General features: G+C 49.0%; 1 protein-coding gene across 7 annotated transcripts in view; it reads right to left on the bottom strand.

The window, feature by feature from the left end:
• Positions 1–26,509, bottom strand: part of LOC132538132 (maestro heat-like repeat-containing protein family member 1) — a 74,381-nt gene that overhangs the window by 18,890 nt on the left and 28,982 nt on the right. For 6 of the 7 annotated variants that reach the window (XM_060190300.1, XM_060190301.1, XM_060190304.1 and 3 more), the window contains 18 exons: positions 25,624–25,768; positions 24,203–24,246; positions 23,129–23,288; positions 21,686–21,738; positions 19,251–19,370; positions 17,620–17,736; positions 16,287–16,409; positions 15,859–16,011; positions 14,253–14,375; positions 13,919–13,998; positions 13,472–13,607; positions 9,546–9,635; positions 7,110–7,214; positions 5,413–5,548; positions 4,461–4,558; positions 3,286–3,435; positions 1,081–1,235; positions 530–665 (listed from right to left, as the gene is read on the bottom strand). In XM_060190300.1, the coding sequence (XP_060046283.1) occupies positions 530–665; positions 1,081–1,235; positions 3,286–3,435; positions 4,461–4,558; positions 5,413–5,548; positions 7,110–7,214; positions 9,546–9,635; positions 13,472–13,607; positions 13,919–13,998; positions 14,253–14,375; positions 15,859–16,011; positions 16,287–16,409; positions 17,620–17,736; positions 19,251–19,370; positions 21,686–21,738; positions 23,129–23,288; positions 24,203–24,246; positions 25,624–25,768 (2,124 nt within the window). The remainder of the gene's footprint in view (positions 1–529; positions 666–1,080; positions 1,236–3,285; positions 3,436–4,460; positions 4,559–5,412; positions 5,549–7,109; positions 7,215–9,545; positions 9,636–13,471; positions 13,608–13,918; positions 13,999–14,252; positions 14,376–15,858; positions 16,012–16,286; positions 16,410–17,619; positions 17,737–19,250; positions 19,371–21,685; positions 21,739–23,128; positions 23,289–24,202; positions 24,247–25,623; positions 25,769–26,509) is intronic. The other variant, XM_060190303.1, reaches the window with a different exon arrangement.

Below are 26,509 nucleotides of genomic sequence, written 5' to 3'. Positions count from 1 at the left end.
ATGTGGAGATGGGGAACTGAATTGTCAGTCTCCCACAAGCAAGTCCTGTCCTTCCTGTGATACCCAGGGGTCATGCTCATTCAGACCTGGGTTGGTGAGGGTGCCCACAGCCCATCCCTGGGGCAGGGGAAGGAACAAGAATGCCATCAGCTTTCTCTATCCTCCCTAGACATTAGAAACCAAAGGAAGGGGTGTGGGTAGACAGTATAATGGTTCTGAAAAATACTCTCATGCCTAGCACCATCATTCCCTAGCACCATCAGCCAGAGCTGAGCAGGACTCTGGTGTCTCTCTCATTAAATAAATAAATAAATAAATAAGGAGAGGTGAGTGCTAAAGCTTCACAGAAAACACTTCTTTGTTTTGTTTGGGGCACACTCTGTCCAAGCCATTTCTAGGCACCCACAGTCCTCTCCTTTCCACTTTCGTGCCACAGACCCCCAATGCAGCTCCTAGAGTGAGGAATCCGCCCAAGGCAATCTCCTCACACTGAAGATGGGCCTGCCCTGCCCCCACTCCCCATGCTGACCGCCACGGGCTGGAAGGCCATCTCCCTGGTGTCCTCCTTGGGAGGCAGCTTTTCCAGGATTCCGATGAGCAGCTGCAAGATGTTGAGGGTAGTCTTGGTATGTGTGCCAAACATCCTCCACGCAGTAAGGCTGGTCCTGCACCAGGGACAGCTGTGTCCTGACCCCTGTGGCCACCTCCCCAGGGATAGCTGTGTCCTGAACCCCATGGTCAGCTCCATGAGAAGAGGTCCAGGGCTTGGCCAGGGTTGTGGAGGTGACATGTGGTGAGTCTAGAGGAGTGGCAACCCTGGTGAAGAGTCTTTGTGCTAATCTGGGGTTGTGGGGGGCTCCTGGGGCTGGGGCTGGCAGGGGGGCTAAGTGGGAGCTAGATCTGGGGGGCTGAGGTGGGGCTAGGGGGATTTGGGGCTAGGTATGGGAAGGGGTTGCTGAGAGCCTGGGGCATGAATGGGATTGGGCAGCTTGGACTGGGACTGGTTGAGAGTGCTGGGGGGGGGCTGATCCAGGGGCTGGCCGGGAGTGGGATAGTGGGAGGAGGACAGAGGGCAGGCACCTGTTCCAGGGCAGCGGCTTGTTGAGTAGCATGGGCACCACAACATGGGCATTATTGCCCGCCAGTGCACAGAGTGCCCGCAGGACCTCCTCCTTCGTGCTGGGCTCCAGCTGTGCGTTGAGGCGCTCAAGGATACCCTCCACAACTTCCTCAATCTGGGAGTGCAAGGAGGAGATTCAGTACTTCCTCTTCTGCCCCCCACACCAGCACTCCAAATTCAAAGGGACTCTGATCTTAAGGTAGAGCTCTGGGGTGCTGGGAGCCATGACAGGGGGCGAGGAGGGAGGTATGAGATCGAGGCCTGAGACCCAGGGAGGAGCTTGTGTGTGTGTGGCGGGGGGGGGGGGGGGGGGGTGTAGGAGACACAGAGCCCTCCCAGGAACTAGACAGAACCCCTGAAACCAAGGCAGCTGTTAACCAGCTGGCACTGGATGTGAGGATCCACCGAGCTCTTTTCTAGCCCTCAAACAGTCCTCCTCCCCCACCCGCCAGGACACCTCAAGGACAAAAGCAGAGAGACCTCCCCTTCCTGGTGTGGAGGCCAGACAAATCCCATAAATCAAAGACTTCTGCAGTCAGGGAGCTCTGGAGACCCATGCCACATGCAGAAGGGCTATCAACCATTCAGGGGCCTGACCAATGGGACACCGCCTTAAAGGTCCCCCCACCCCTACCTGGGGAAGTTGGGAAATTAGATATTTAAACAAAATCTTCCCAATTCTACACTTGAGTATAAAAAGAAAACTCTTATAAAAGCAAGAGTCTTTTTGTGAGCTTGACATTAAGATCCACAGCATAGCCTTTACTACCCCTCCACCCCAACGGAAGCAAATTGAATCCCCAACAAATGTTGTGCTGACCAGGGCTCACTCTAGTCAGCTACACCCCAGAACCATGGAGTGCCTCACGGGAGGCACTGCAGGTAGAGTTCATGATAGCAGATGTCTGCAGCCTGGGAGGTAGCTGTGTGGACAAAGCACTGGACTTATAGGATAGAACACACACCTTACCATGTGCAAAAACCTAGGTTCAAACCCTCCAGTGGAGCAGGGGTGCAGGTGTCTTTCTCTTTCCCTATCTCCCTTCTTTCAATTTCTCTCTGTCCTGTTAAAAAAAAAAAAAAAAAAAAAAGACTGCTCTGTTCTGGGAGTGGTGGATTTGTTGAGCAGGCACCAGGCCCCAGCAATAACCCTGGTGGCAATAATAAATAAATAAATAAATAAGCACTGGACTGGCAGGCAGGAAGTCCTGAGTTGGATGTCCAACACTGCATATACCAGAGCGATGCTCTGGCTCTCTTTCCCTCTGCTTCTCTCTCACAAATAAATAACTACAAAGGTTTCCAGCTCAAAATAATTCTTAAAAAATATTGCAAATATCATAACTCAATGGAACTGCAGAGAAAACTAACCTCATGCTACATTTTACTTTATTTATTTTTTAAAATATTTATTTTATTTATTTATTCCCTTTTGTTGCCCTTGATGTTTTATTGTTGTAGTTATTATTGTTGTTGTCATTGTTGGATAGGACAGAGAGAAATGGAGAGAGGAGGGGAAGACAGAGAGGGGGAGAGAAAGATAGACACCTGCAGACCTGCTTCACCGCCTGTGAAGCGACTCCCCTGCAGGTGGGGAGCCGGGGTTTGAACCCGGATCCTTATGCCGGTCCTTGTGCTTTGCGCCACCTGCGTTTAACCCGCTGCGCTACAGCCCGACTCCCCATTTTACTTTATTTTAAAGAATTCATTTAATTATTGATGAGGACGGGGGTAGAGAAAGAAAGAGAATGGAGTATCACTCTGACACATGCAATGCCAGGGACTGAACTCAGGATCTCATGCTGGAGAGTCCAACATCTTACCCACTTTGCCTGCTCCAGGCCCACCCAACCCAACATTTCCTTTCTTTTTTTTCTTTTAATTTTTTATTATCTTTATTTATTTATTGGATAGAGATAGCCAGAAATCAAGAGTGAAGTGGAGATAAGAAGGGATAGAGACAAAAAGACACCTGCAGCCCTGCTTCACCATTCACGAAGCTTTCCCCTGCAGGTGGGGACTAGGGGCTTGAACCCAGGTCCTTGCACATTGTAACATGTGTGCTCAACCAGGTGAGCCACAACCCAACCCCCAACCAGACATTTTCTTGGTCTGCAGAGGTGGGCCTGCAGCTGGGCTGGGTCAGCAAGGGCCTCCCAGGGTACCTTCAGCATGTCCCGGCCCCGCTCCTTCATGACGGCACTCATGAGCTGGGCTGCAGCCAGGGACACCTTGGCCCTGGTGTCGGTCAGGCCCTCGATGGCTGTCAGCACCAGGTTGGTGAGCTGGTACTGAGTAAAGTACTCTGCAAATGCCTGCAATGGGCAGGAAGGAGACACGCGTGGGGCCCAGGCTGAGGAGCACCTCCCCAGGCGAGTTACAGCCAAGTGTCCTGAGCCTCTGCAGGCTGCTGATTGCCCAGAGAACCCTTGCACTGGGAACAGTGGATTTGGGGGGAGTGTAATGTGGGGTTCAGGGGTTAGGAGACAAACTCTGCAGGGAGGGGCTGGGACTCAGGGCATCACTTAGTGCCGTCTCTCTTGAGAGGCTGAGTCTCCCCTGAGCTCACCGAGCAGCATTAGCATGGAGCACTCACTCACTTCTGGGGAGGCAGGTGGAGAGGTGAGGACTGGGGATGCTCCAGGAAGAGTATGCGGCAGGAGAAGTTCCGCCAGAAACATCTGTTTAAAGCTATACTAATGGACAGGGAGGTGGGAGAAGAGTGCAAGGGGCCAGGCAGGTCAGACCCACTGGAGTGTGCCTGTTACAGTGTGCAAAGACCAGGGATTCAAGCCCCCAGTCCCCACCTGCAGGGGAAACTCCAAGAGCAGTGAAGCAGGTCTGCAGTCTCTCTCTCTCCCTCTCAATTTCTCTGTCTCTATCCTAAATAAACAAATAAAATACTAGCCCTAGGCTGGGGACACAGTGGCTATAAGCAAATGGATTTCATATCTGAGGTTCTGAGGTCCCAGCCTCAATTCCCAGCACCACTGTAAGCAAAGCTGACCAGGGCTCTGGTTATATATATTTTGGGGGAGACAGGATAATCGTTCTGCAAAAGACTCTCATGCCTGAGTCTCTGAAGTCCCAGGTTCAATTCTCTGGACCACCATAAACCAGAGCTGAGTAGTGCTCTGGTAAAAAAGGAAAAGAGGAAGAAAGGATGAAAGGAAGAAAAGGGAGGGAGGGAGGGAGGGAGGGAGGGAGGAAGGAAGGAAGGAAGGAAGGAAGGAAGGAAGAAAGGAAGGAAGGAAGGAAGGAAGGAAAGAAATATAAAAAAAAAATTCTAGCCACCATCTACTCCGCAGTCACTGGCCCCGCCCTGCCGCTGGCCCCTCACCTTGGCGATCTTGAAAGTGTTGTTGTAGAACACGTGGGCGCTGTAGACCTGACCCTGGCCCTCTTCTTCCCACTGGCCCTGCTTCTTCCTTCCCAGCTCTGAAAGGAAGCCAACGGCCCCAGCCCTCCAGCTCTCTGAAGGCTCCTCCAGCTCTCCTCTCCCACAGCCAGTGAGTCCCACGCCAACTAAGGCACCTGTCGCCTTAGCCAGGGAGTCCCACGCCAACTAGGGCACCTGTCGCCTTGGGCCAGGCTAAGGAGGCGGTTGGCCAGAGGCTGGAGGTGAGAGAGTGGATGCTGAGATAAAGAGAGGTGAGTTTTCCTGGCCGGTGAGCCTGCACATGTCAGATTTATAGCAGGGGCAGAACAGGTGGAAATGGGGCTCTTCAAGAGAACTGTTCCCATGTGGGGGAGAGAGCATGAGAGCTCTGAAAAAGACTCTCACACTTGAGGCTTTGAGGTCCCAGGTTTAACCCCCAACACCACCATCAGCCAGAGGTGAGCGGGGCTCTTGTCTCTCTCTCTCTCTCTCTCACTTAAAAAAAGTATGAATGGGGGTCAGGCAGTAGCCCAATGGGTTAAGCGCATGTTGCAGCACAAGGACCAGAGTAAGGATCCCAGTAGGAGCCTCTGGCTCCCCACCTTCAGAGGAGTCACTTCACAGGCAGTGAAGCAGGTTTGCAGGTGTCTATATTTCTCTCCCCATCTTCTCCTCCTCTCTCCATTTCTCTCTGTCCTATGCAACAACAACATCAATAACAACAACAATAAATACAATAAAAAAACAAAAAGGGCAACAAATGGGAAAATAAATAAATAAATATAAAAAATGAATGAATGAATGAATGGATGGATGGAGACTCTCCCCTGGGCAAGTAGGCTGTCGGAAAGGGTGTTGAGAGACATACTGGGAGGCAGGACTTTGGGGAAGGGGAGGGGAGGCCCCCACATACGCTTTTGCAGGAGCAGAATGCAGTAGAGGTTGTACACGGCCTGGGAGGACAAGAAACAGATGTTGTCCACGGGGTCCTGGCAGCGAATGGCCAGCAGCCTCACCAACCGTCCCAGCCGGGTGAACTCGATCTCTGTCTGAGGGGTGGGATGGAGGAGTTACAGGGAGAGTTGTCACAGCTGTGCCAGCCACTCCCTCAGGCTAGGTTACCCCTAGAAAACAAGTCAGAGCAAGGAATGCAATGCCAGAGACAGAAAGGAGGACATGATGAAGTTGGAGGGAGCCCAGAGAGACATTAGCTGTGGCTGTTGTGGGCACAGGGGAGCCTAGTTGTGGAATAGACTTCTTTCAAGATGTTTTATTTTATTTTTTAATATTTTATTTATTTACTTTATAGTGACAGAGAGAAACCAAGAGGGTAGGGAAGATAGAGAAGGAGAGGGAGAGAGAGAGAGAGAGAGACATGCAGATCTGCTTCACCGATTTGAAACTTCCCCCCTGCATGTGGGGACTGTGGGCTTGAAACTGGCTTCTTGCTCATTATAACATGTGTGCTCAACCAGGTGAGACACTGCCTGGCCCCTTCAGTTATTTTTTAAAATATTTTATTTACTTGTTTATTTTTAATGAAAGAGAAAAACAGAGAGAAAGATAGATTAGATCCCTGCTCAGCTCTGGCTTGGTGGTGCTGAGGATTGAACCTGAGACCTCAGAGCTTCAGGCAAGAGAGTCTTTTACAGAGCCATCATTCTGCCTCCCCAGTCCAAAGAATTTTGAACTTTATTATTATTATTATTATTATGTTTTACTGTTTTCATTTACTTATTAAGGAGAGATAGAAGGAGAGGGAGAAAGGCAGAGCATCACTCTGGCACAAGTGATGTCGGGACTGAGTCTCAAGACCTCATACTTGAGGATCCAGTGATTTATCCACTGTGCCCCCTCTTGGGCTGGGAATGAATTTACACTCTCCCTACTTGCTGTTGCTATTGCTTAGTTGTTTGGTTGATTTGGGGTGTTTGTTTGTTTTTTTAACCAGAGCACTGACTTCTGGTGGTGCCAGGGACCGAACCTGGGACCTTTGGTGCCTCAGGAATGAGAGTCATTTTTCACTTCCTCGCTCCTTGACAACCTGTTCATCCTTCAAGTCTAGCTCAAATGCCTCCTCCTCCAGTTAGCTTTCCTTGATCCCTTCACTTGCAACTATTTGCTGTTAGTTTTTCATCTCCTATGCCCACTGTGTTTGCACACCTGCTGTCCCTTATAATGAAGCTGCCTCCAGTCTGACCTATCTGCCCCATAGACTGTGAGGTCCCTGAAGGCACAAAGCTGTCCTGGTCACCTACAACCTACCCACCAGGACACCAAGTGTGTGAGCAAGAGGAGTGTTCAGCAGTGCTTGCTGGGAGGAGTGAGATCAAAGGGAACCAGAGGGAGGAGGAGAGGGAAGAGGAAGAGGAGAGGAGACAGGACAAACTGTGGTCTGGGAGGTTGCACAGTGACTAAAGCACTGGACTCTCAAGCATGAGATCATGAGTTCGATCCCCAGCAGCACATGCACATGTCTGGTTCTTTCTCTCTCTCCTATCTTTCCCATTAATAAATAAGTAAAATCTTTTTTTAAAAAAAAAGTGGCACAGCAAGGTCTGAGATCAAGAGCAAGTTTGGGTGGCAAGGGGCCAGGAAGCATCCACTCACTCCGAAGGTGTTCATTTTTGCAGTAAAGCCGAGGATGCGAGCTGTGCACCACATGGCCCGCTCCCGCTCATTGTCCTTCTGAGAGTTCAGCCAGGGGTCCAGGAGCTGCAGGGCAGGGAGAGGAGAGGGGAGGTTTGTCCAGCTGCACTCCAGAGGACAGCAGGGTGCTAGGAATGGGGATTCTCATGCCCAGAGGTTGATCCTAGGTGGGCCTGGCACCAAGACCTCGGCTCCCCCAGCCCCTGCTTCACCCCTGCATGGGTGCTAGAACACTCCATCAGCACTTTCTGCTTTTAGGCTGGTGCAGTGGCTGTCATGGGAGCCAGCTGAGCACACCTGGTTGGGTGCACACATTACCATGAACAAGGACCCTGGTTCAAGCCCCTGGGCCCACCTGCAAGGGAAGAAGCTTCAAGAGCAGTGAAGCAGGTATGCAGGTGTCTCCCTCCCTCTCTATCTCCCCTTTTCCTCTAAATTTCTCTGTTTCTGTCTAATAAAATCAAATGGAATTTTTTTTAAAAAAAGAGATGTGACTTTCAGATTATATTCACTGTTATTCACTTCAATGGGTTGACACATCCCTCCTCATCTCTTCCCACTTTTTTTTAATTATTATTATTATTTGCCACCAAGGTTATTGCCAGAGCTCAAGGCCTGTACCAGTGAATCCACTCCTGATGATTTTTCTTCTTTTTTGGATAGAGACAGAGAGAAATGGAGAGAGGAGGGGGGGATAGAGCAGGAAGCAGAAAGAGGGACACCTGCAACCCTGCTTCACCACTCATGAAGAATTCTCCCCTGCAGGTGGGAAGCAGGGTCTTGAACCCAGGTCCATGACCATAATAATGTCTGCACCACTACCTTACCCCAAGGTGGGGCCATTTAAGCATTAATAAGAATAAACACATAAGACCAAGGAGGTGGCTCAGTGGTAGACCACATGCTCAGGGTTTAATCCCTGACACAAGAGAGCAACAAGTGGAACTCCATGGATGGTGGAGCAGTACTTTACGCTTGTCCTCTCCACCACCCCCCATTCCTCTCATTAAAATATTGGACTCAGGAAGTGGTTCATCAGTAGAATCTATGTGTGAGATCCTGAGTGCAGTCTTTGTTTAGTATCATATAAGGGAAAAAAACAGGTTTAACAAGCTATCTTTGAACCTTTATGAGAATTCTGGTGGTTGTTGGGAGGGTGGGGCCACAGAGCTGTAATGGTAGGTATGGTGTGGAGCTAGACCTTGTCATCTTACAATCTTGTAAACCACTATTAATCACAAATTATAAAGGTTGGGGGGCTTCCTCAGGTGCCATGTACCTCCCATGTGGTACCAGGGTTTGAACCAGGGGTGCATATATGGCAAGATATACACCCTACCTGGTGAGCTAACTCTCCAACCTAGAAGGGAGTTGCTTTTAATCAGCATACTGAATGGATCTGTACACTCATCAATGGTTCTGCTATTCTGTTCCCAACCTTATTTTATTTCACTTTTCTTCTATTTGACATAAGACAGAGAAATTGAGAGGGGAGAAGAGGGAGAGAAGCAGAGAAGGGAAGTGAAAGAGAGACACCTGCAGCACTGCTTCACCTTTTGTGAGGCTTTCCCCCTGCAGGTGGGGACAGGGGGCTTGAAACTGGGATTTTTTTTTATGGTACTGTGTGCACTCAACCAGTTGCACTGCTCCCCAGCTTCTCTGTTCCCAAGTTTAATGGGATCATAACGTACCCCACCTAATCCACATCTATACAGAACCTCAAAACGTGACTCAGTGGCAAAATAGGATCTTTGCAGATGAATTCAAATTAAGGTGGGCTCACTCTGAGTAGGGTGGATCCTAGCCCAGCGAAAAGTGTCTTTATTATAAAGCAGAGAGAGAGGGGGAAAGAGAGAGAGAGAAGGAGGAAGAGAAAAAAAAGAGGAAAGAAAGGAAGGAAGGAAGGAAGGAAGGAAGGAAGGAAGGAAGGAAGGATGGATGAAAGGGAGGGAGTTAGTTGTTATAGGACAAGGAACCAGGTTGGAGCCCTCACTCCCCACCTGCAGGGGGAAAGCTTTGCAAGTGGTGAAGCAGTGATGCAGATGTCCTTCTGTCTCTCTTCCTTGCTATCTTTCTCATCTCTCTTGATTTCTCTGTCTCTATCCAATAAATAAATAAATAAAATAAAAAAAGAAAGGAAGGCAGGCAGGCAGGAAGAAAGAGAGAGAGAGAAAAGCTGTGAAATGGAGGCAGAGCTGGGTGTGGCTTGTCCACAGGAGTGACAGGCAGCCGACAAAGGCCAGAGGCCAGGAGTGACACAGGGGCAGGTCCTCGCTGAGGGCCTCCAGGAGAAGCCACCCTGCCTGTGGCCTGCAGGGCTGAGAGGCTGCATCTGATCTGAATGCTGGCCACCTGGCTGGGTACCCTATGATGGCACTGAGCAGCCACTCTGCTGACCTCCAGGTAGTGCTGGATCCGAGATGGCATCTCAGCGACCAATGCCTCGATCAGCCTCCGCAGGGTCTGCAGGGTCTCCCGAAACAGGTCCTGAGGGAAAAAGGGTCTAAGAGAAGCCCAGCTGGGGGCCCACGCCTCCTGCCGTCACTGCCCAGCACCCAGCACGCAGGGTCTCCCCCAAAGGCTGGACTGCTCCCCTGCCAAGGCCATGGATGGAGCTCTCTGTCCTTTGCACTCATACTCCTGGCACTGTTCCCAGAAACCCAGAGTCTCAGAAACCTTACTGAGAATGTAGGGACTGGGTGACAAGATAGCTCACCTGAATTTTGCACTGTCTTTGGCAAGTACAAGACCTGGGTTCAAGCCCAACCTCCACAGTACTGAAGGAAGATTCAGTGTTCTGTGTCTGTCTGACTGTCTTTTTGAAAAAGTCAACCTAAACAGTGAAGCCCAGGGCTCGGTGGTGGTGTGCCTGGTTGACTACACATGTTATAATACTCAAGGACCCGGGTTCAAGCCCCCAGTCCCCACCTGCAGAAGGAAAGTTTCACAAGTGGTGAAGCAGTACTACAGCTGTCTCTCTTCCTATCTTCCCTTCCTCTCAATTTCTGGCTATCTCTATCCAATAAAAAATAAAGATAATAATAATAATAATAATAAACAGTGAAGCCCTGGTCATGAGAGGGAGAAGGTGGAGAAGGAGAGGAAAGATGAGGAGGGGAAGGAGAAAGAAGAAGAAAAGAAGAACACAGGAATCTCCCTAGGAGGTTTCTAGGCAAGCACCTGTCTGGTGAGAGAAGCAGAGTTCTGGGTCCCCCATACTAGAGGCGTTCAGGGAAAGAATGGTAGCTCAGAGCTAATGCAGCAGCAAACTGGTTTGCAAGCCACCTCATATACCAGAGTGGTGCTCTGAGCTCTCTCTCTCTCTCTCTCTCTCACACACACACACACACACACACACACACACACACAAATATAAGACATAAATCTTAAAGAAAAAAAGAGTGGGAGCCGGGCTGTGGTGTACCCGTTAAGCACACATATTACAATGCAGTGAGGACTTGTGTTCAAGCCCCTGGGCCTTACCTGCTGGGGTAAGCTTCCTAAATGGTATAAAAATGCAATGGGTGTTTTTCTTTCTCTTTCTTTTTTTTTTTTTTTCATTTCTCTCTCTGTCCTTATAAGAAAAAAGAAAGAAATGGCCACTGGGAGAGTGACATTGTCATGTAGGCACTGAAACCCAGTAATCACTGGTGGCATAAAATTAATTAAGTTAAATTAACTTTGAAAATAGAGCATACACATTAGTATGCAAAATGACCAGGTTCAAGACCCAGGTCCCCACCTGCTGGAGGGAAACATCACAAGTGGTGACGCAGTGCTGGAGGTGTCTCTCTGTCTCCCCCTTTCTATCTCTCTCAATCTCTCACCTCTAATGTATAAAAAAGGAAAAAGGAAAAAATGGCAGCCAAGAATGGTGTAACTGTGCAGTCACTAAGTCCTAAAAATAACTCTTGTTGTGAAAGAAAGAAAGAAAGAAAGAAAGAAAGAAAAAGGGCAGGAGGGAGGGAGGAAGGAAGAAAGGGGGCAGATGGAAGCAGTTAAATCTGTGTCTATCTTTCTCCCTCTCTCCTTTCCTCTTCCCTCCCAAGTTTTCTGTCTTTATCAAAAACAAATAAAATATTTTTAAAAGAAAGAAAGAAAGAGGAGGGAAGGGAAGGAGGGGGGAAGGGAGAGAAAGAGAGAGAGAGGGAGAAAGGGGGCAGAGATAAAGAAAGGCATTAGCTTTCCCTGGAATAAAGCAGTCAAATCTTTCTCCAGAACAAAAACATTCTTTCTGGGACAACTGGAATTCCTAGCCTGCTCCATACATAAGGAAATTCCATCCCCGCTTTATAGGACTCAGTGTGGGAAAGCCTCTGAGGACTCCCCTCAGCCCTCCTTCAGGCTCCTATCCCTTCTTCCTGACTGTGAACTCACAAGACAGGAGAGCCCCAAATAAACATCAGACTAACTGACCCTAAGGAAAACCACACCAATCCAGTAAAGCAATGGGAAAAATTATTTTAATGCATACTAATCTCTCAAAGAACTTCATGAGTCCATGGCACTAATAAAACAGAAGCGGCCAGTTAAGATAAAGACAAGGCGCACGTGGCGCAAAGCACAAGGATGGGCATAAGGATCCTGGCCCGAGCCCCTGACTCCCCACCTGCAGGGGAGTCGCTTCACAGGTGGTGAAGCAGGTCTGCAGGTGTCTATCTTTCTCTCCCCCTCTCTGTCTTCCCCTTCTCTCTCCATTTCTCTCTGTCCTATCTAACAATGACATCAATAACAACAATAATAACTACAACAGCAATAAAAAACAACAAAGGCAACAATAGGAAAAATAAATAAATATAAAAAATAAAAATATAAAGACAAGGGGCCAAGCAGCAATACACCTGGCTGAACACACACATCACCATGTACAAGTTGGGGTTCAAGTCCCCAGTCCCATCTGCAGGGGGATGCTTCACAAGTGGTAAAGTAGGTCTTCAAGTGTCTCTCTCTCTGTGTATGTGTGTCTCTCCCTCCTCTCTCAATTTCTATCAGCATAAAGGGGAAAAATATAAAGATACAATCAAGAAAGATGATAAAGTTCCTAAGACTACAGCACATGACAGAAAATTAGAAAGCCGACCCCTCCGTCCTCCTGTGGAATGAAGTCAGAGCTCATGCCCCTGGGACCCTACGGCTGTTAGCACAGTTATGCCGGAAGTCTTCCCAGGATTTCATTTTAAAATGAAGGAATGTAGGAGCTAAACAGTGGAGGAGGTGGTGTAGTGCATAAAATGCTGGACCGTCAAGCAAGAAAGTCCTGAGTTCGATCCCTGGCATCATGCATACCTAAGTAATGCTCTGCTCTCCTCCTCCTTCTTCTTCTCTCTCTATCTCTCTCTCAAATAAATAAATGAGGGAGTCGGTCTGTAGTGCAGTGGGTTAAGCACACATGGCGCAAAGTGCAAGAACCGGCATAAGGATCCTGGTTCAAGCCCCGGCTCCCTACCTGCAGGGGAGTCGCTTCACAGGCAGTGAAGCAGGTCTGCAGGTGTCTTTCTTTCCCCCTCTGTCTTCCCCTCCTCTCTCCATTTCTCTCTGTCCTAACTAACAACAACAATAAATAAATGAATAAATCATTTTTAAAAAGTAATGTAGGGGCCAGGTTGAGCTCACATGTTACAATATGCGAAGGCTCAGGTTCAAGTCCACAGTCCCCACTTGCAAGGGGAAAGTTTCACGAGTGATAAAGCAGGGATGCAGGTGTCTCTCTGTCTTCCTCCCTCTCTATCTCCCCCTCTCCTCTCAATCTCTCTCTGTCTCTATCCAATAATAAATAAATGTAAACGATATTTACACAAAATCGCCAAGCTGGATAAGATAGCATAATAGTGGGAGTCGGGCAGTAGCGCAGCGGGTTAAGCGCACGTGGCGCAAAGCGCAAGGATGGGCCCAAGAATTTCGGTTCGAGCCCCCGGTTCCCCACCTGCAAGGGAGTCACTTCACAGGTGGTGAAGCAGTTCTGCAAGTGTCTATCTTTCTCTCCCCCTCTCTGTCTTCCCCTCCTCTCTCCATTTCTCTCTGTCGTATCCAATAACAACGACATTAACAACAACAATAATAACTACAACAACAATAAAAACAACAAGGGCAACAAAAAGGAAATAAATAATTTTTTTTTAAAGATAGCATAGTGGTTCTTCAAAAAGACTCTTGACCCAAGGCTCTGAGGTCCCAGGTTCAATCCCCAGCACCACCTTTAGCCAGAGCTGAACAGTGCTCTGGTGAGAAGAAAAGAAAAGACACACACACACAACCAAGACTACCCTCCTAATTCAGAAATAAGAACATAAAACGAAGAGGCCCAGAAAGATGGAGCAACTCACCACATTAGCCTGGTTCTCCTTGGCGCTGGCACCCTCCTTCAGCATGCTGTCGGTGGGCGGGAGGCTGAGCACACTCTTGATGCAGGTGCGAAGCAGCTCTGTCTTTTCTTCCATCTCTAAGAGCGGCCTGAGCTTCCTAAGGTCCAAGGAGAAGCAAGCGAGTGAGCACAGAGTGGTGACCAGGCAATGCTGAGGAGGTGGGAGGAGAGAGAGAAAGAGAACTTGAGAGGATGGGCAAGAGCCAGAGAGGGAAAGGTTCCAGAGGAACAGGGAGGCAGAGGAGGAAATAGCAGGTTCAAGAGGATCTGCAGTTAGGAAATGAGGAATGACAGATGCAGGCCTGTAGCTGGCTTGGCCCCTGCTGCCAGGCAGAGGGGAGGGGTGGGCCAGGGCATCAAGGCCCAAAACAGGCAGAGCCAGGAAGGGAGGAAGGGGTCACGCCTGTGCCTGAAGTCTGTGAGGATGTGCATGGCCTTCTGCCGAATCGGGCTGGAAATGGCGTTCAGGGGCTCCTCCCGAATTAGACCCTGAGAAAGACAGACAGACAAACAGACGGACAGACGGACACATGCACCACACATAGGAACTAGAACCTTCTGGGTCTCTCAAAGACCTGTGCTCCCAGCCACCCCTTCTTCACAGTACTCACGCCAACCTTGAGGATGGGTTCCCTTAGGTAGAGGGAGGGTCAGGTCATGGAGGCTGTGGGCCTCTCCTCCCCTGGCCCCACCAGGAGCTTCTCTCCCCGGCATACCCCTCCCACCCCCGCTCCAGCACTCACCACCATGAAGACCACAATGTCCAGTTTGTGGGGGAACTCAAACTGAAAGGCCATGGGCTGGTTGCTCAGGATGTTGGTGAGCTTGGTCAGGGCACTCAGGTACTCCAGCTTCAGGCTCTTGTCCTGCAGTGAGTGCAAGTCTCAGACCCCTCTGAGCAGGAAGGAAGGCAGACCAGGGAGACTGCCTGCCTGAAATTAGGGGGCAGGGCAACCCTCCAGGGCCTTCGCCAGGCTGAAGGCAGTCAGCCTAGGGAAGCCTGGGGCATCCCCAGAGGGAGAGGACCACCCCTCACTCACCACACCCCATGAGGACCCCATACTCCTAAGTAACTCTTAAGCCACAGAGGTCTGGTTCCCTTGTTTCTAGGGTCCCTGAGGACTCCGAGCATGTGGCAGGTGATGGGAAGGAGGGAGAGCTTCTGTTTGCCCTAGGGATGCACACTAATAGCAATGCCAGGGAGCTGTCTGGGCCTCCCTATAACACCCCAGGATGCTTCTGTGAGGTGTTTGGGGGAATTTAGGAATCACACATCCCACCATGCAAGAGCCCAAAGGCACAGTACACAGTCAGTCAGCAGGATGAAGACACATTTCAAGAAATCAAAAATAGGAGGCCAGGTAGTGGTGCACCTGGCAAAGTACACACATTACTATACACTGAGGTTCAAGCCCCTAGTTCCACCCCCCACTGCAGGGGGGGCACTTCATGAGTGGTGAAGCAGTGCTACAGGTGCCTCTCTCCCTGCTTCCTCCTTCCCTCTCACTTTGTCCTTGTTTATCCATAAATAAATTAATTACATATTCTTTTTTAAAAGAGCGAGATCTAAAATGGAGGTGGCACAGTAGATAAACTAGATAAAGCATTGGACCCTCCAGCATGAGGCCCCAAGTTTGATCCCCAACATTGCCTATGCCAAAGTAATACTCTGGTTCCATATCCTCTCCCCATTCTAGCCATCCTCTCACTTTCTTTCTCTTCTCCTTTCTTTTTTTAATTTTTTCGTTATGTATGTATTTACTTGGTGGATATAGACAGAGAGAAACTGAGAAGGGAGGGGAAGACAGAGAGGGAGACAGACAACTGCAGCACTGCTTCACCACTCATGAAGCTTCCTCCCCTGCAGGTGGAGAGAAGGGGGCTTGGACCCTGGTCCTTATGCATTATAACATATGCATTCAATAAGGTGCAACACCACCCAGCCACAGTAAATAAATCTTTAAAAATAAACAAATAAATGAAATGGTTTCCAACTCGAGCCAGTCAGACTCTGAAGCAAGTGGCTGCATTAAGTACCAGGACAGTAGCATGGTAACGCTGCCTGCCCCAGCCCCACACCCTGAGTCACTTCCTAGGTGGCCACCTTTTCCCAGGGAGGGACAGAGAAAAAGAAGCGGGGGGACAAGGGGGATTCGAGTGAGCAGGAAGCACCTTTTCTTTTTTTAGGTACTGACATAGAGGTACAGAGAGAGAGAGAGAGAGAGAGAGAAAGACCACAGTACTGAAACTTCTTTCAGTGTGGTGAGGGCCAGGCTTGAACCTGGGTCATGCACAGTTCAAAGCAGCACACTATCCAGGTGAATTGCCTCCCCAGGACACAGTGGGTACCTTCTCCACAATGCAGCTGTAGTAGTGGTGCAGCACCAAGGTCAGGATGGCATCGAGATGCTTGTAGATAGCGCCCTGACTCTCCAAGATGATCTTGCCGTAGCTTAAGTAGACGGTGTGGCAGACCAGCCCCCACTCCCTCTGCTGCTGCTCCTGGGAGAGGACAAGGGGCTTTCCTCCTCCCCACCACTCCCTCCTTGTCTGGCAGGGACCTCGAATTCAGGGAGACAGGGTTGCCCCAAAGAACTCCCAGGAAGCTGGAGCCAATGGCTGGTCAGCCTTGAACAGGACTTCTCAGGGGTCAGGAGGAGCCAGCTGGTAAACCAGGGCCTGGAGCACTAACTAGAGGCAGGGGTGGGACAGCACCTTCCTGTGTGAATCACCAGGCCTTAGAGAAGTGGGGGGTGTGGGGGGATGGAGAGTGTCACCTTGGGCATCCTGAGGATGGACGAAGAGTCCTTGTCCGTGAGCAGAGTGCTGTAGACCCTCAGCTGGTCCAGCACCGTGTGCAGGTGCCTCATGGACACGATGCTGAGCGCCGCGGCAATGCCCTGAGACAGGATGGCAGGACAGCCTCGACTCCATGCCAGGCTCCAGAGCGAGCTGGCCAGAGCCTGCGCCCCAGAACTGAGGCTCAGACAAAGAAAAGAAATAGAGGGGACCCCTGGCTTCCCAGATTTGAACTTCTGGAAGTCCAGGCAGAGAAGCATGTGTCCTTGGAAGAATTCAAGCAGCAAATGAGCCTGGGTGATGGACAAACCAGCCTCGGGGTTATCAAACACCAGTTTGCATTAGGGACCAGAGAGGAGGGCTCCTTGGAGAGCCAGAGGAGGAGGGGAGCCAGAGGAGAAGAATGCTGGGGAGGCTTACAGACAAGGCCTGGAAGAACAGCAAACAGCAATAAATCTGGCCAGAATAGGCAGAGAGAAAAGGGGGCCTGTCTCTTATTGGGCAGAAGGGAGCAGTGAGCTGCTAAACTTATGTGTATGATGTTGTGGGAGGGTAGGAAGGAGTTGAGACAATGGCAGTGATAGGCAGTTCCGAAATTTGGGGTTAAAAATGTGGCTCTGGTGGCCCACAGGGTGTGCAGTGGATAAAGCACTGGACCCTCAAGCATGAGGTCCTGAGTTCAATCCCTGGCAGCACATGTACCAGAGTGATGTCTGGTTCTCTCGCTTTCTCGCTATCTTTTTCACTGATTTAAAAAAAATAAGTGTGTATTTGAGGTCTAGGGAGACAGCATAGTGGTTCTACAAAAAAACTTTCCTGCCTGAGGCTCTGAGGCCAGGGTTCAATCCGCAGCACCACTATCACCCTTAGGGCTGAGCAATGCTCTGGTCTCCCGCTTCGCTCTCTCTCTCTTTCTCATTGTCTCATTAAAATAAGTAAGTGCTTTTTTTTTTTAAAGTATCTGGGGTTTGACAGCTTAATGGTAACCCAGAGACAAGAAGCTTGGGGCTTCTGTGGTTCCTGGTAGAAACAGTCTTTAACTCCCCACACCTGACAAGCAAGTCCCTCTGACTTAAGTGTCAGCCCCAAACCTTATTGGAGAACTTATGCAACAAGGACAACTGGCCACCACCGAAGGAACAAAGGGATCAAGGACCATAGCCTTAATTCACAGAGGAGAAAATCATAGCACAGAGAGGTTCAGCAACTTGCCCCAGGGCACACAGCCTTCTGCCCATGCCTGCTCAGGTTCAGGGTCTGTGTCCTGCTTCTCCAGCCAAAATAGTTCTACCTGCTCTAGGCGTGGCTCACCTCCATCTCTGGCTGCTCCTCATGGGCGGTGTGGAGGATGGCAGAGAGCATGGTCTCCACCAGCTTCATGTTCCGTGAGGTCCTCAGTGTGAAACCAAAGAATCTGTATAAGAAAGCCTGGGGGGGGGTGTCTTACGGCTGAATATGAAGGTAGCCAGGGAAGGACCACTTCCCAGGCCACCTCCCCCAGCCTGGGGCATCAGAATTTGTCCTGACCCAAATACTTCTAGCTATTACCAAGGAAATAAAAGGCATTTTCAACTTTGCACAATTTTCAGGTCAAGATTGTGTGACTGAAAAAGGACTTTCACGGGCCGGGCCGGTTAAGTGCACATGTTGCAAAGTGCACAGATCAACCTAAGGATCCCGGTTCGAGTCCCCGGCTCCCCACTTGCAGGAATAGGTCTGCAGGTGTCTATCGTTCTCTTCTCCTCTCTACCTCCCCATCTCTCTCTATTTCTCTCTGTCCTATCCAACAACAATGACAACAATAACAATAATAACAGCAATGGCAACAAAAGGGAAAATAATAAAAAAAAATAATAATAAACAACAAGGGCAATAAAAGGAAAAAAAATAGCCTCCAGAAGCAATGGATGTGTAGTGCAGGCACTGAGCCCCAGGCAAAAAAAAAAAAGAAAGAAACAAAGAAAGAAAGAAATAACTTTCACATCATGTTTGTACTGCGAGAGCAACAGGGACAAAGGCAGCAGGACTCTGGGTAGTGGGTGAAGCTGAGCTCTTTCTTGATATCTCTCACTCGTTCATTTAAAAAAAAAAGGTTTTTGTTTGTTTGCTTATTTGTTTTTCAAATGAACGCATGGAGCTGGGCAGTGGCATACTTGGTAGATCACAAATGTTACAATACTCAAGGACTCAGGTTCAAGCCCCGTCCTCCTTGGTGGCAGGGGGGTTAGGAGGGGAAACTTCATGTGTGGTGAAGCAGTGCAGCAAGTCTCACCTTCTTCTCTCAGTTTCTCTCTATCCTATCACATTTAGAAGATAATAAATATTTTTAAATGGGCAAGAGGTGGCACAGTTTCCTAAGTACCACACTTATAAGGACAAGATCATGAGCTTGATACCCAGCCTGGTCTGTGTCAGGGTGATGCTCTGGTCTCTCTTTCTCTCTCTCTCTCTCTTTTAATTAATAAGTCAGTCTTTTTATTTTTGTCTAATTTATTTTATTATTTTCATTTTATATTTTGCCTGACCACCTCTAAGTCTCTCAGCTCTGGCTTACAGTGGTGTTGGGGATTAAGCCTGAGACCTCTGATGCTTCAGTCATGAAAGCACCACTATCTCTCCCCAGTAAATAAATCTTTGTTAAAATATTGGGCTGATATTTTTATTATAGAATTATGTCCTTGGGGTGAGAGAGACAGCATAACAATTCTGTGAAAAAGGCATTTATTCCTGAAAGCCCAAAGTCCCAGGTTCAGTCCCTAGCACCACCATGAGCCAGAGCTGAGCTGTACTCTGGTGGGAAGGATTCAGAGACCCATAGCTCCTGGAGACATCTTCCCCCAGCATTGGGCTCCTCAGGACAAGGGTCTGGAATCATTCTCACCAGCCCCTACCCCACCCCCACACACACATAGCTTCTGCTCACAGCCACCTCACCCACACACCTTCTCATCGCTGGGGTGATGTGTCTCCTCATTGAAGTGACTGATCTTCTCCAGCACAACGCTGAGGAGCTGCTCCAGCCAGTCATTGTCACTGATGGCCATCAGTGACTGGCTGGAGAACTGGGTCAGGGGAGGGAGAGGACCAGGAAGACAGGGAATTGGGGCAGAAAGAAGCAAGAGGTAGATGGGTGTGGCTGGCAAAGATAGGAAAAGAGCTCAAGAAGTAAACAACAGTTAAAATTTAGAGACCAGGACTCTAAATGCAGTAATGCAGCAGGTTAAGCTCCCACCTGCAGGGAGTCGCTTCACAAGCGGTGAAGAATGTCTGCAGGTATCTGTCTTTTTCTCTGTCTTCCCCTCCTCTCTCCATTTCTCTGTCCTATCCAACAACGACAACAATAATAACTACAACAATAAAACAGCAAGGGCAACAAAAGGGAATAAATAAATAAATAAATATTTTTTAAAATTTAGAGACCAATGTCCTGGGAGTTGGTGCAGTAGATAAAGCCGTGGACTCACAAGCATGAAGTCCTAAGTCTGATCCCCAGTAGTGCCTATACCAGTGTGAGGCTCAGGTTCCCTCTCACTCTCATTAATGAATAAATTTTTTTTTAATATTTATTTATTCCTTTTTGTTGCCCTTATTGTTTTATTGTTGTAGTTATTATTGTTGTTGTCGTTGTTGGATAGGACAGAGAGAAATGGAGAGAGATGGGGAAGACAGAGAGGGGGAGAGAAAGAAAGACACCTGCAGACCTGCTTCACTGCCTGTGAAGCGACTCCCCTGCAGGTGGGGAGCCGGGGTTCGAACTGGGATCCTTATGCCGGTCCTTGTGCTTTGCGCCACCTGCGCTTAACCCGCTGCGCTAATAAATTTTTTTAATAAATAAACTTTATTCATTTTTCCCTTTTGTTGCCCATGTTGTTTATCATCATTGTTGTTATTGCTGTCATTGTTGTTGGATAGGACAGAGAGAAATCAAGAGAGGAGGGGAAGACAGAGAGGGGGAGAGAAAGATAGGCACCTGCAGACCTGCTTCACCACCTGTGAAGCGAACCCCCTGCAGGTAAGGAGCCGGGGCTCGAACCAGAATCCTAATGCCAGTCTGTGCACTTTCTGCCATGTGCACTTAACCTACTGCGCCACCGCCCAGCTCCCTGAATAATTTTTTTTAAAAAAAAAGGAAGGTGTGGCATACCTGGCTGAGCTCACACATTACCATGAGCAAGGACCCAAGTTCATACCCAGATCCCCACTGCAGGGAGAAAGCTGCACAAATGGTGAAGCAGATCTGTAGGTGTCACTCTGTCTCTCCCTCTCTATCTCACTCTCCCCTCTCAATTTCTCTATGTTTTATCAAATAAAATAGATTTAAAGAGGGTGGATGGAGAGACAGCATAAATATCTGTGAAAGACTTTCATGCCTGAGGCTCTGAGATCCCAGGTTCAGTCCCCAGCACCATCATCAGCCAGAGCTGAGCAGGGTGGGGTGTGTGTATGTGTGTGTGTGATAAAAATAAATGAAATTGGGGCCAGGTGATGGCACACCTGGTCGAGCGCACATATTACAGTGCACAAGGGCCTGGGTTTGAGCCCCCGGTCCCCACCTGCAGGGGGAAGGCTTTACGAGTGGTGAAGCAGGTTTGCAGGTGTCTGTCTCTCTCCTCTCTATCTCCCCTCCTCCTCTCAACTTCTGGCTGTCTCCATCCAATAAATAAATAAATATTTTTTAAAAAATTTTTAAATAAATGATTTTTTTAAAAAAATGGCCAAATGGCGGTATAATGTCCACACCAAGCCTCAGAGACAACCAAAAAAAAGCAGATAGCTGGGTGATGGCATATACCTGGTTAAGTGGACATATTACAGTGCTAAAGGACCTGGGTTGAGCCCTATTCCCCACCTGTAGGGGAGGAAACTTTATGAATGGTGAAACAGTGATACAGGCGTCTCTCACTCTCTCTATCCCCTTTCCCACTCCATTTCTCTCTGTCTCTATCTAAAATCAATTTTAAAAAAGGAATGTTGCTGTTGACTGTAAACTATTAACCCCCAAATAATGGAAAAATAAATAAAAGGAATGCATGGAGGTGGGTCAGTGAGAGCTGGGGAGTGGTGGACACCAGTGCAGTATAAAGAAGCCCTGTCTGCCCACAGGCCCATCCCCAAGACCCTGCCTCCATGTGGCAGGTGCAGATACCACGGTCTGCAGAGGACTGTGGGGCTCCACAGAGGAGCAGAGCCAAGGCTCAGTAGCCCAAGCCTCTGGTGCAGGGCCCAGAGGTCGGAGTCCAAAAAGTGTGCTCTTACTGAGCAAGTGGAGGAGGCTGGGTAATGGCCTCTGTTTCTGGGGGCCTGGGGCCTCTCCTGTCACAGGACTGAAGAGAGGTAGAGGACAATGATGGAGTAAGGACTCCCAGGGAGTACTCACCTTCAGCAACCTGTCCTCCCAAGCCTTCAGATCCAGGTTCCTCTCATTGTGTTCTAGAAAAGGGAGAGGGGGCCTGGGAGGAGGCACAGTGGATACAGCAGGGGACTCTGCAGTGTGTGGCCTTGAATGTGCCAGAGTGATACTCTGATTCTCTCTCTTGCTCTCTCTTTTATTTATTTATTTATTTATTTTGCTTCCAGAATTATTGCTGGGACTCGGTGCCTGCACTACAAATCCACTACTCCTGGAGGCCATTTTCCCCTTTCATTGCCCTTGTTGTTTATCGTTGTTGTTGTTGTTGGATAGGACAGAGAGAAATCGAGAGAGGAGGAGAAGACAGGGAAAGGGAGGGGAGAGAAAGATAGACACCTGCAGACCTACTGCTTGTGAAGTGAGCCCTCTGCAGGTGGGGAGCCAAGGGATCGAACTGGGATCCTTGCACCAGTTCTTGAGCTTTGCACCATGTGCGCTTAACCCACTGTGCTTAACCCACCCAGCCCCCATTATTCTTATAATAAATAAACAAACAAGTGGGGAGGAAGGAAGGGCAGGCAAAATAGCCTATTTGGGTTGTGTGTTGCTGTGCTATGTGCACAGCCCAGGTTTAACCTGTACTCCCACTGCATTGAAAGTAGCTTCAGTGCTGTGGTTTCTTTTATTCTCTGCCTTTTTATCTCTGTCTCTAGCTCTAAAAGTTCTCCAGGAGTGCTGAAGTTCCAGTGATGATGAAAGAAGGAAAGAATAAGAAAGAAAGACGGCAAGAAAGAGAAAGAGGAGATGGCCTGGGAGGTAGTGCTATAGATAAAATGTTGGACTTTCAATCATGAGGTCTTGAGTCTGATCCCCAGCCATGCATATTTACCAGAGTGAAGTATGGTCATCTTTCTCTCTCTCCTCCTATCTCTCTAATAAATAAATAAAACTTAAAAAGAAGGAGGGGGAAGAAAAAATAAGGGAGAAGAAAGAGGCTTAGGGAGACAGTATAATGGTTCTGCAAAATACTCTCCTGCCTCTGAGGCCCAGGTTCAATCCCCAGCACCACCATCAGCCAAAGCTGAGCAGGGCTCTGGTATCTCTCTTTCTCTCTGTATCTTTCATTAAGATAATTTTTTTAAAAAAAATTTAAAGATACAGGAAGAGAAGGAAGGAAGGAAGGAAGGAAGGAAGGAAGGAAGGAAGGAAGGAAGGAAGGAAGGCAGGCAGGCAGGCAGGCAGAAAGGAGAAGAGCATGTGGACCCACCAAGCTAGAAGGCCTGGCCAGTGAAGCAGACCCAACATTGCCCTGATCTTTGTGCAGAACGGGGCCCAGATAAACAGGCCCAGCCATTGGCATTTCAGAACTGACCTAGTTCTCTTCCCCAGGAAGGTAATTCCTACACCTGGGAGTCCATCTCCCCCGGGACCTGCCTGACTGTCCCTCAGCATGGCCAGCAGCCCTCTCACCATCCAGGATCTGCAGCAGCAGAGGGACCTCCCTCAACCACAGTTGGCCCACACTGGAGTTGATTACAGGGTGCAGGGAAGTGAGAGGGTGCAGCGCCCACAGGAGCTTCAGGGAGCTCACACCAAAGTCTTTTTCTCTGTAGGGCTTCAAGGATACCACCTGAGAAAAAGAAAAAGAAAAACAAACAAGAGGCAGAGACAGGACTTAAAGGGACAGAAGGAAGGAAATAACAGTTCCAAAATCAGTTCAGAAGCTGATCCACTCATGCCCGCTGTTCTCCACCTGAGGGGACCCCCACGAGTTCCTGAAATGTTCTTGGAAAGTTTCCCCCCTCCCCTCCATGATGACTAGAGACCAAGTCAGCCTCAGCTTTTCCAGAGCCATTTGCCCTGTTATTCCTCTGCTGGCAAGTTCACCCCACTGGATTGTGGGTGGTAACTCCCCATAAACACTATGAACACCTCAGTGACAGCGCTACCCCCTGCCTCTCCAATGTCCAATATCGACCACATACCATCTGCACAGATGGAGAAATATAAACTTGTTTGCAGAGAAAATCAATCCCGAAAAGCATAGGTCAACAGAGCCAACACGACCACCAAGAGACAGGCCAGGCTCTCCCCACGCCCCACCCCTGCCCCAAGCTTTGGCCTGTACAAGGCTCCTACTTCCTACTCCATCCCCTCTCACCTGTGATAGCCCTCTCTACCGTACCTAGCTCTATGCCCTAGTTCCTAACTTCATATACAGCACAGTGCCTGCAACAGAGTAATGCTCAACTACTTGTGGAAGGATTGGATGGATGGGAGGGTGGGTGGTGGGGAAGGGGGAGAGTAGGAGGAAAAGAGGGAGGGAAGGTAGAAGGATGAATGTATGGATAGGAGGATGGAGGGGTAGTGGATGGGAGGATGAGTGGATGGATGGATGGATGAGGATGGAGGAGGATAGATAGATGGACAGATGCATACACAGATGGGTGGATGGATGGATAGATGGATGGATGGATAGAAAGATGGGTGGATGAGTGGGGCAGTGACTGATGAAGATGTAGCATTCATCCCAGGATCACTTACCACAAGATGGATCAGGAGTTTCTGTGGGGAGATGAACTGGGTGGCTAAGTCACAGAGAGGATAAGGAAAAGGCTGCTGTCAGCACAAGTACACCCAGCCCCCAGCTCCCTCTGGCAGCCCCACTTGTACTGCAGACAAAGAGAAAAAGTAAACTGGAGACAGCACCAGTTCCCATGCAAAAAAACAAATGATTGTGTCTTCAGCTCTAACACTGTCCCCCTGTGATGAGATGAGAGAACAGCCTCACCCCAAGCCTGAATTCATGGTAACCAGTGGCCAGGTGGTTGGAGGTCAGGACAATGTGAGGCCCCAAGCTTGAGCAAAGGAAGAACCCAGGGTCAGAAATATGGATGTGACTTAGTATTTCACAGACTGTCTTTACACAATGACTCTAGGGCTTTGAAAGGAGGACTTGTGACCCAGGAGGTGGTGCAGTGGATAATGTTTTAAACTCTAGTCATGAGGTCCTGAGTTGGATCCCCAGCACTGCATGTGCCAGAGTGATGCTCTGTTTATGTCTCTCTTTTTTCCTTTCTCATGTTAATAAATAAATCTTTTTAAAAATAATAATAAAGGGGGAATGGAGGGTAGTTCTGCAGGTTAAGCGCAGATGGCACAAAGTGCAAGGACTAGTAAAGATCCCAGTTCGAGCCCCCGGCTCCCCACCTGCAGAGGAGTCTCTTCACAGGTGATGAAGCAGGTCTACAGATGTCTATATTTCTCTCCCCCTCTCTGTCTTCCCCTCCTCTCTCCATTTCTCTCTGTCCTATCCAACAATGACGACATCAATAACAACAACAATAAAACAACAAGGGCAACAAAAGGGAATAAATAAATATTAAAGATAATAATAATAAAGGACTGGAAGTGGTGCACCCAGTTGAGTACACACATTACCATGTGTAAGGACCTAGGTTCAAGTCCCCACTCCACACCTGCAGGGAATAAGCTTCAGGAGTGGTGAAGCAGGGCTGCAAGTGTCTCTCTCTATCTCTATCTCCCCCCTCATCTCTTTTTTAAAACATTTTTATTTATTTATTTATTATTGGACAGAGACAGATAAATTGACAGGGGAGGGGGAGATAGAGAGAGGCAAAGAGACAGAGACACCTGCAGCCCTGCTTCACTACTCGTGAAGTCCTCCCCCTGCAGATGGGGACCAGGGGCTTGAACCTGGGTCCTTGCATACTGTAATGTGTGCACTTTTCCTCATGAAGGCACTGAGCTTCTGTGATAACCCTGGGGGAAAAAATTAAGTGACTAGAGGCCAGAAGGAACCAGGCTGAGTTGCCCCTTGTTTCTCTAGCTGCTGCTGCTCCAGCCCTTGCCTTATTCCTCCCAGCCTGGTCGGGGCCCATAGCATCCCCCCCAACACCCCCACACCCCTGGAAGCCCTGGCCAGAGGCCACCCCTGTGCTCACGGCTGAGGTGGAAGCCACTGAGGTAGGGAGCCTGGCCCTGGATCTGGGCCTTCAGAGTGATCTCCTCTATGGTCCTGCTCAGGGGCACGAGGGCCGACATGTTGCTGGCCTCACACGCCAGGGTGATGAGCTTGGGCAGGGACACCTGGCAGGGGCAGGAGATGGGGGTTGTCAGAGCCCTCCTTAGCTGTCCAGCCCTAATTCATGGGGGGTTGTGGAGGGGGGAACATGCCAGGGTCAGAAGACAATGATGTGAAAGGTCAGGATAGAGCTGGCCTTGACAGTGAGCATCCCTGACTCTTGAAGGGAGGGTGAGTGCAGCTGCCCTTCTACTTCATTCCCTTTATTTATTGATTTTTTTTATGATTTTTAAAAAATATTTATTTATTCTCTTTTTGTTGCCCTTGTTGTTTTATTGTTGTAGTTATTATTGTTGTTGTTGTTATTGGTGTTGTTGTTTGGCTAGAACAGAGAAAAATGAAGAGAGGAAGAGAATACAGAGAAGGGGAGAGGAAGATAGACACCAGCAGACCTGCTTCACCACCTGTAAAGCGACTGCCGTGTAGGTGGGGAGCCAGGGGCTCCAACTAGGAACCTTACACCAGTCCTTGAGCTTTGCGCCACCTGTGCTTAACCCACTGCGCTACTGCCCGACTCACATTTATTGATTTTTATTTATAGGAGAGAGAGATAGAGAGAAAGAGAACCAGAGCATCACTCTGACACATGCAGGAGATCAGACTTAGAACCTCATGACTGAAAGTCTAACACTTTATCCACTGTGCCATCTTCCAGGTTGCTCCTTTTTCTTTCCCTTTCTTTCTTCCTTCCTTCCTTCCTTCCTTTCTTTCTTTCTTTCTTTCTTTCTTTCTTTCTTTCTTTCTTT

This window comes from Erinaceus europaeus, chromosome 4 (genome assembly GCF_950295315.1).
Source record: "Erinaceus europaeus chromosome 4, mEriEur2.1, whole genome shotgun sequence".
Lineage (NCBI taxonomy): Eukaryota > Metazoa > Chordata > Mammalia > Eulipotyphla > Erinaceidae > Erinaceus > Erinaceus europaeus.
Note: the sequence above shows the minus strand (reverse complement) of the source record. Positions and strands in the feature narration are given on the sequence as shown.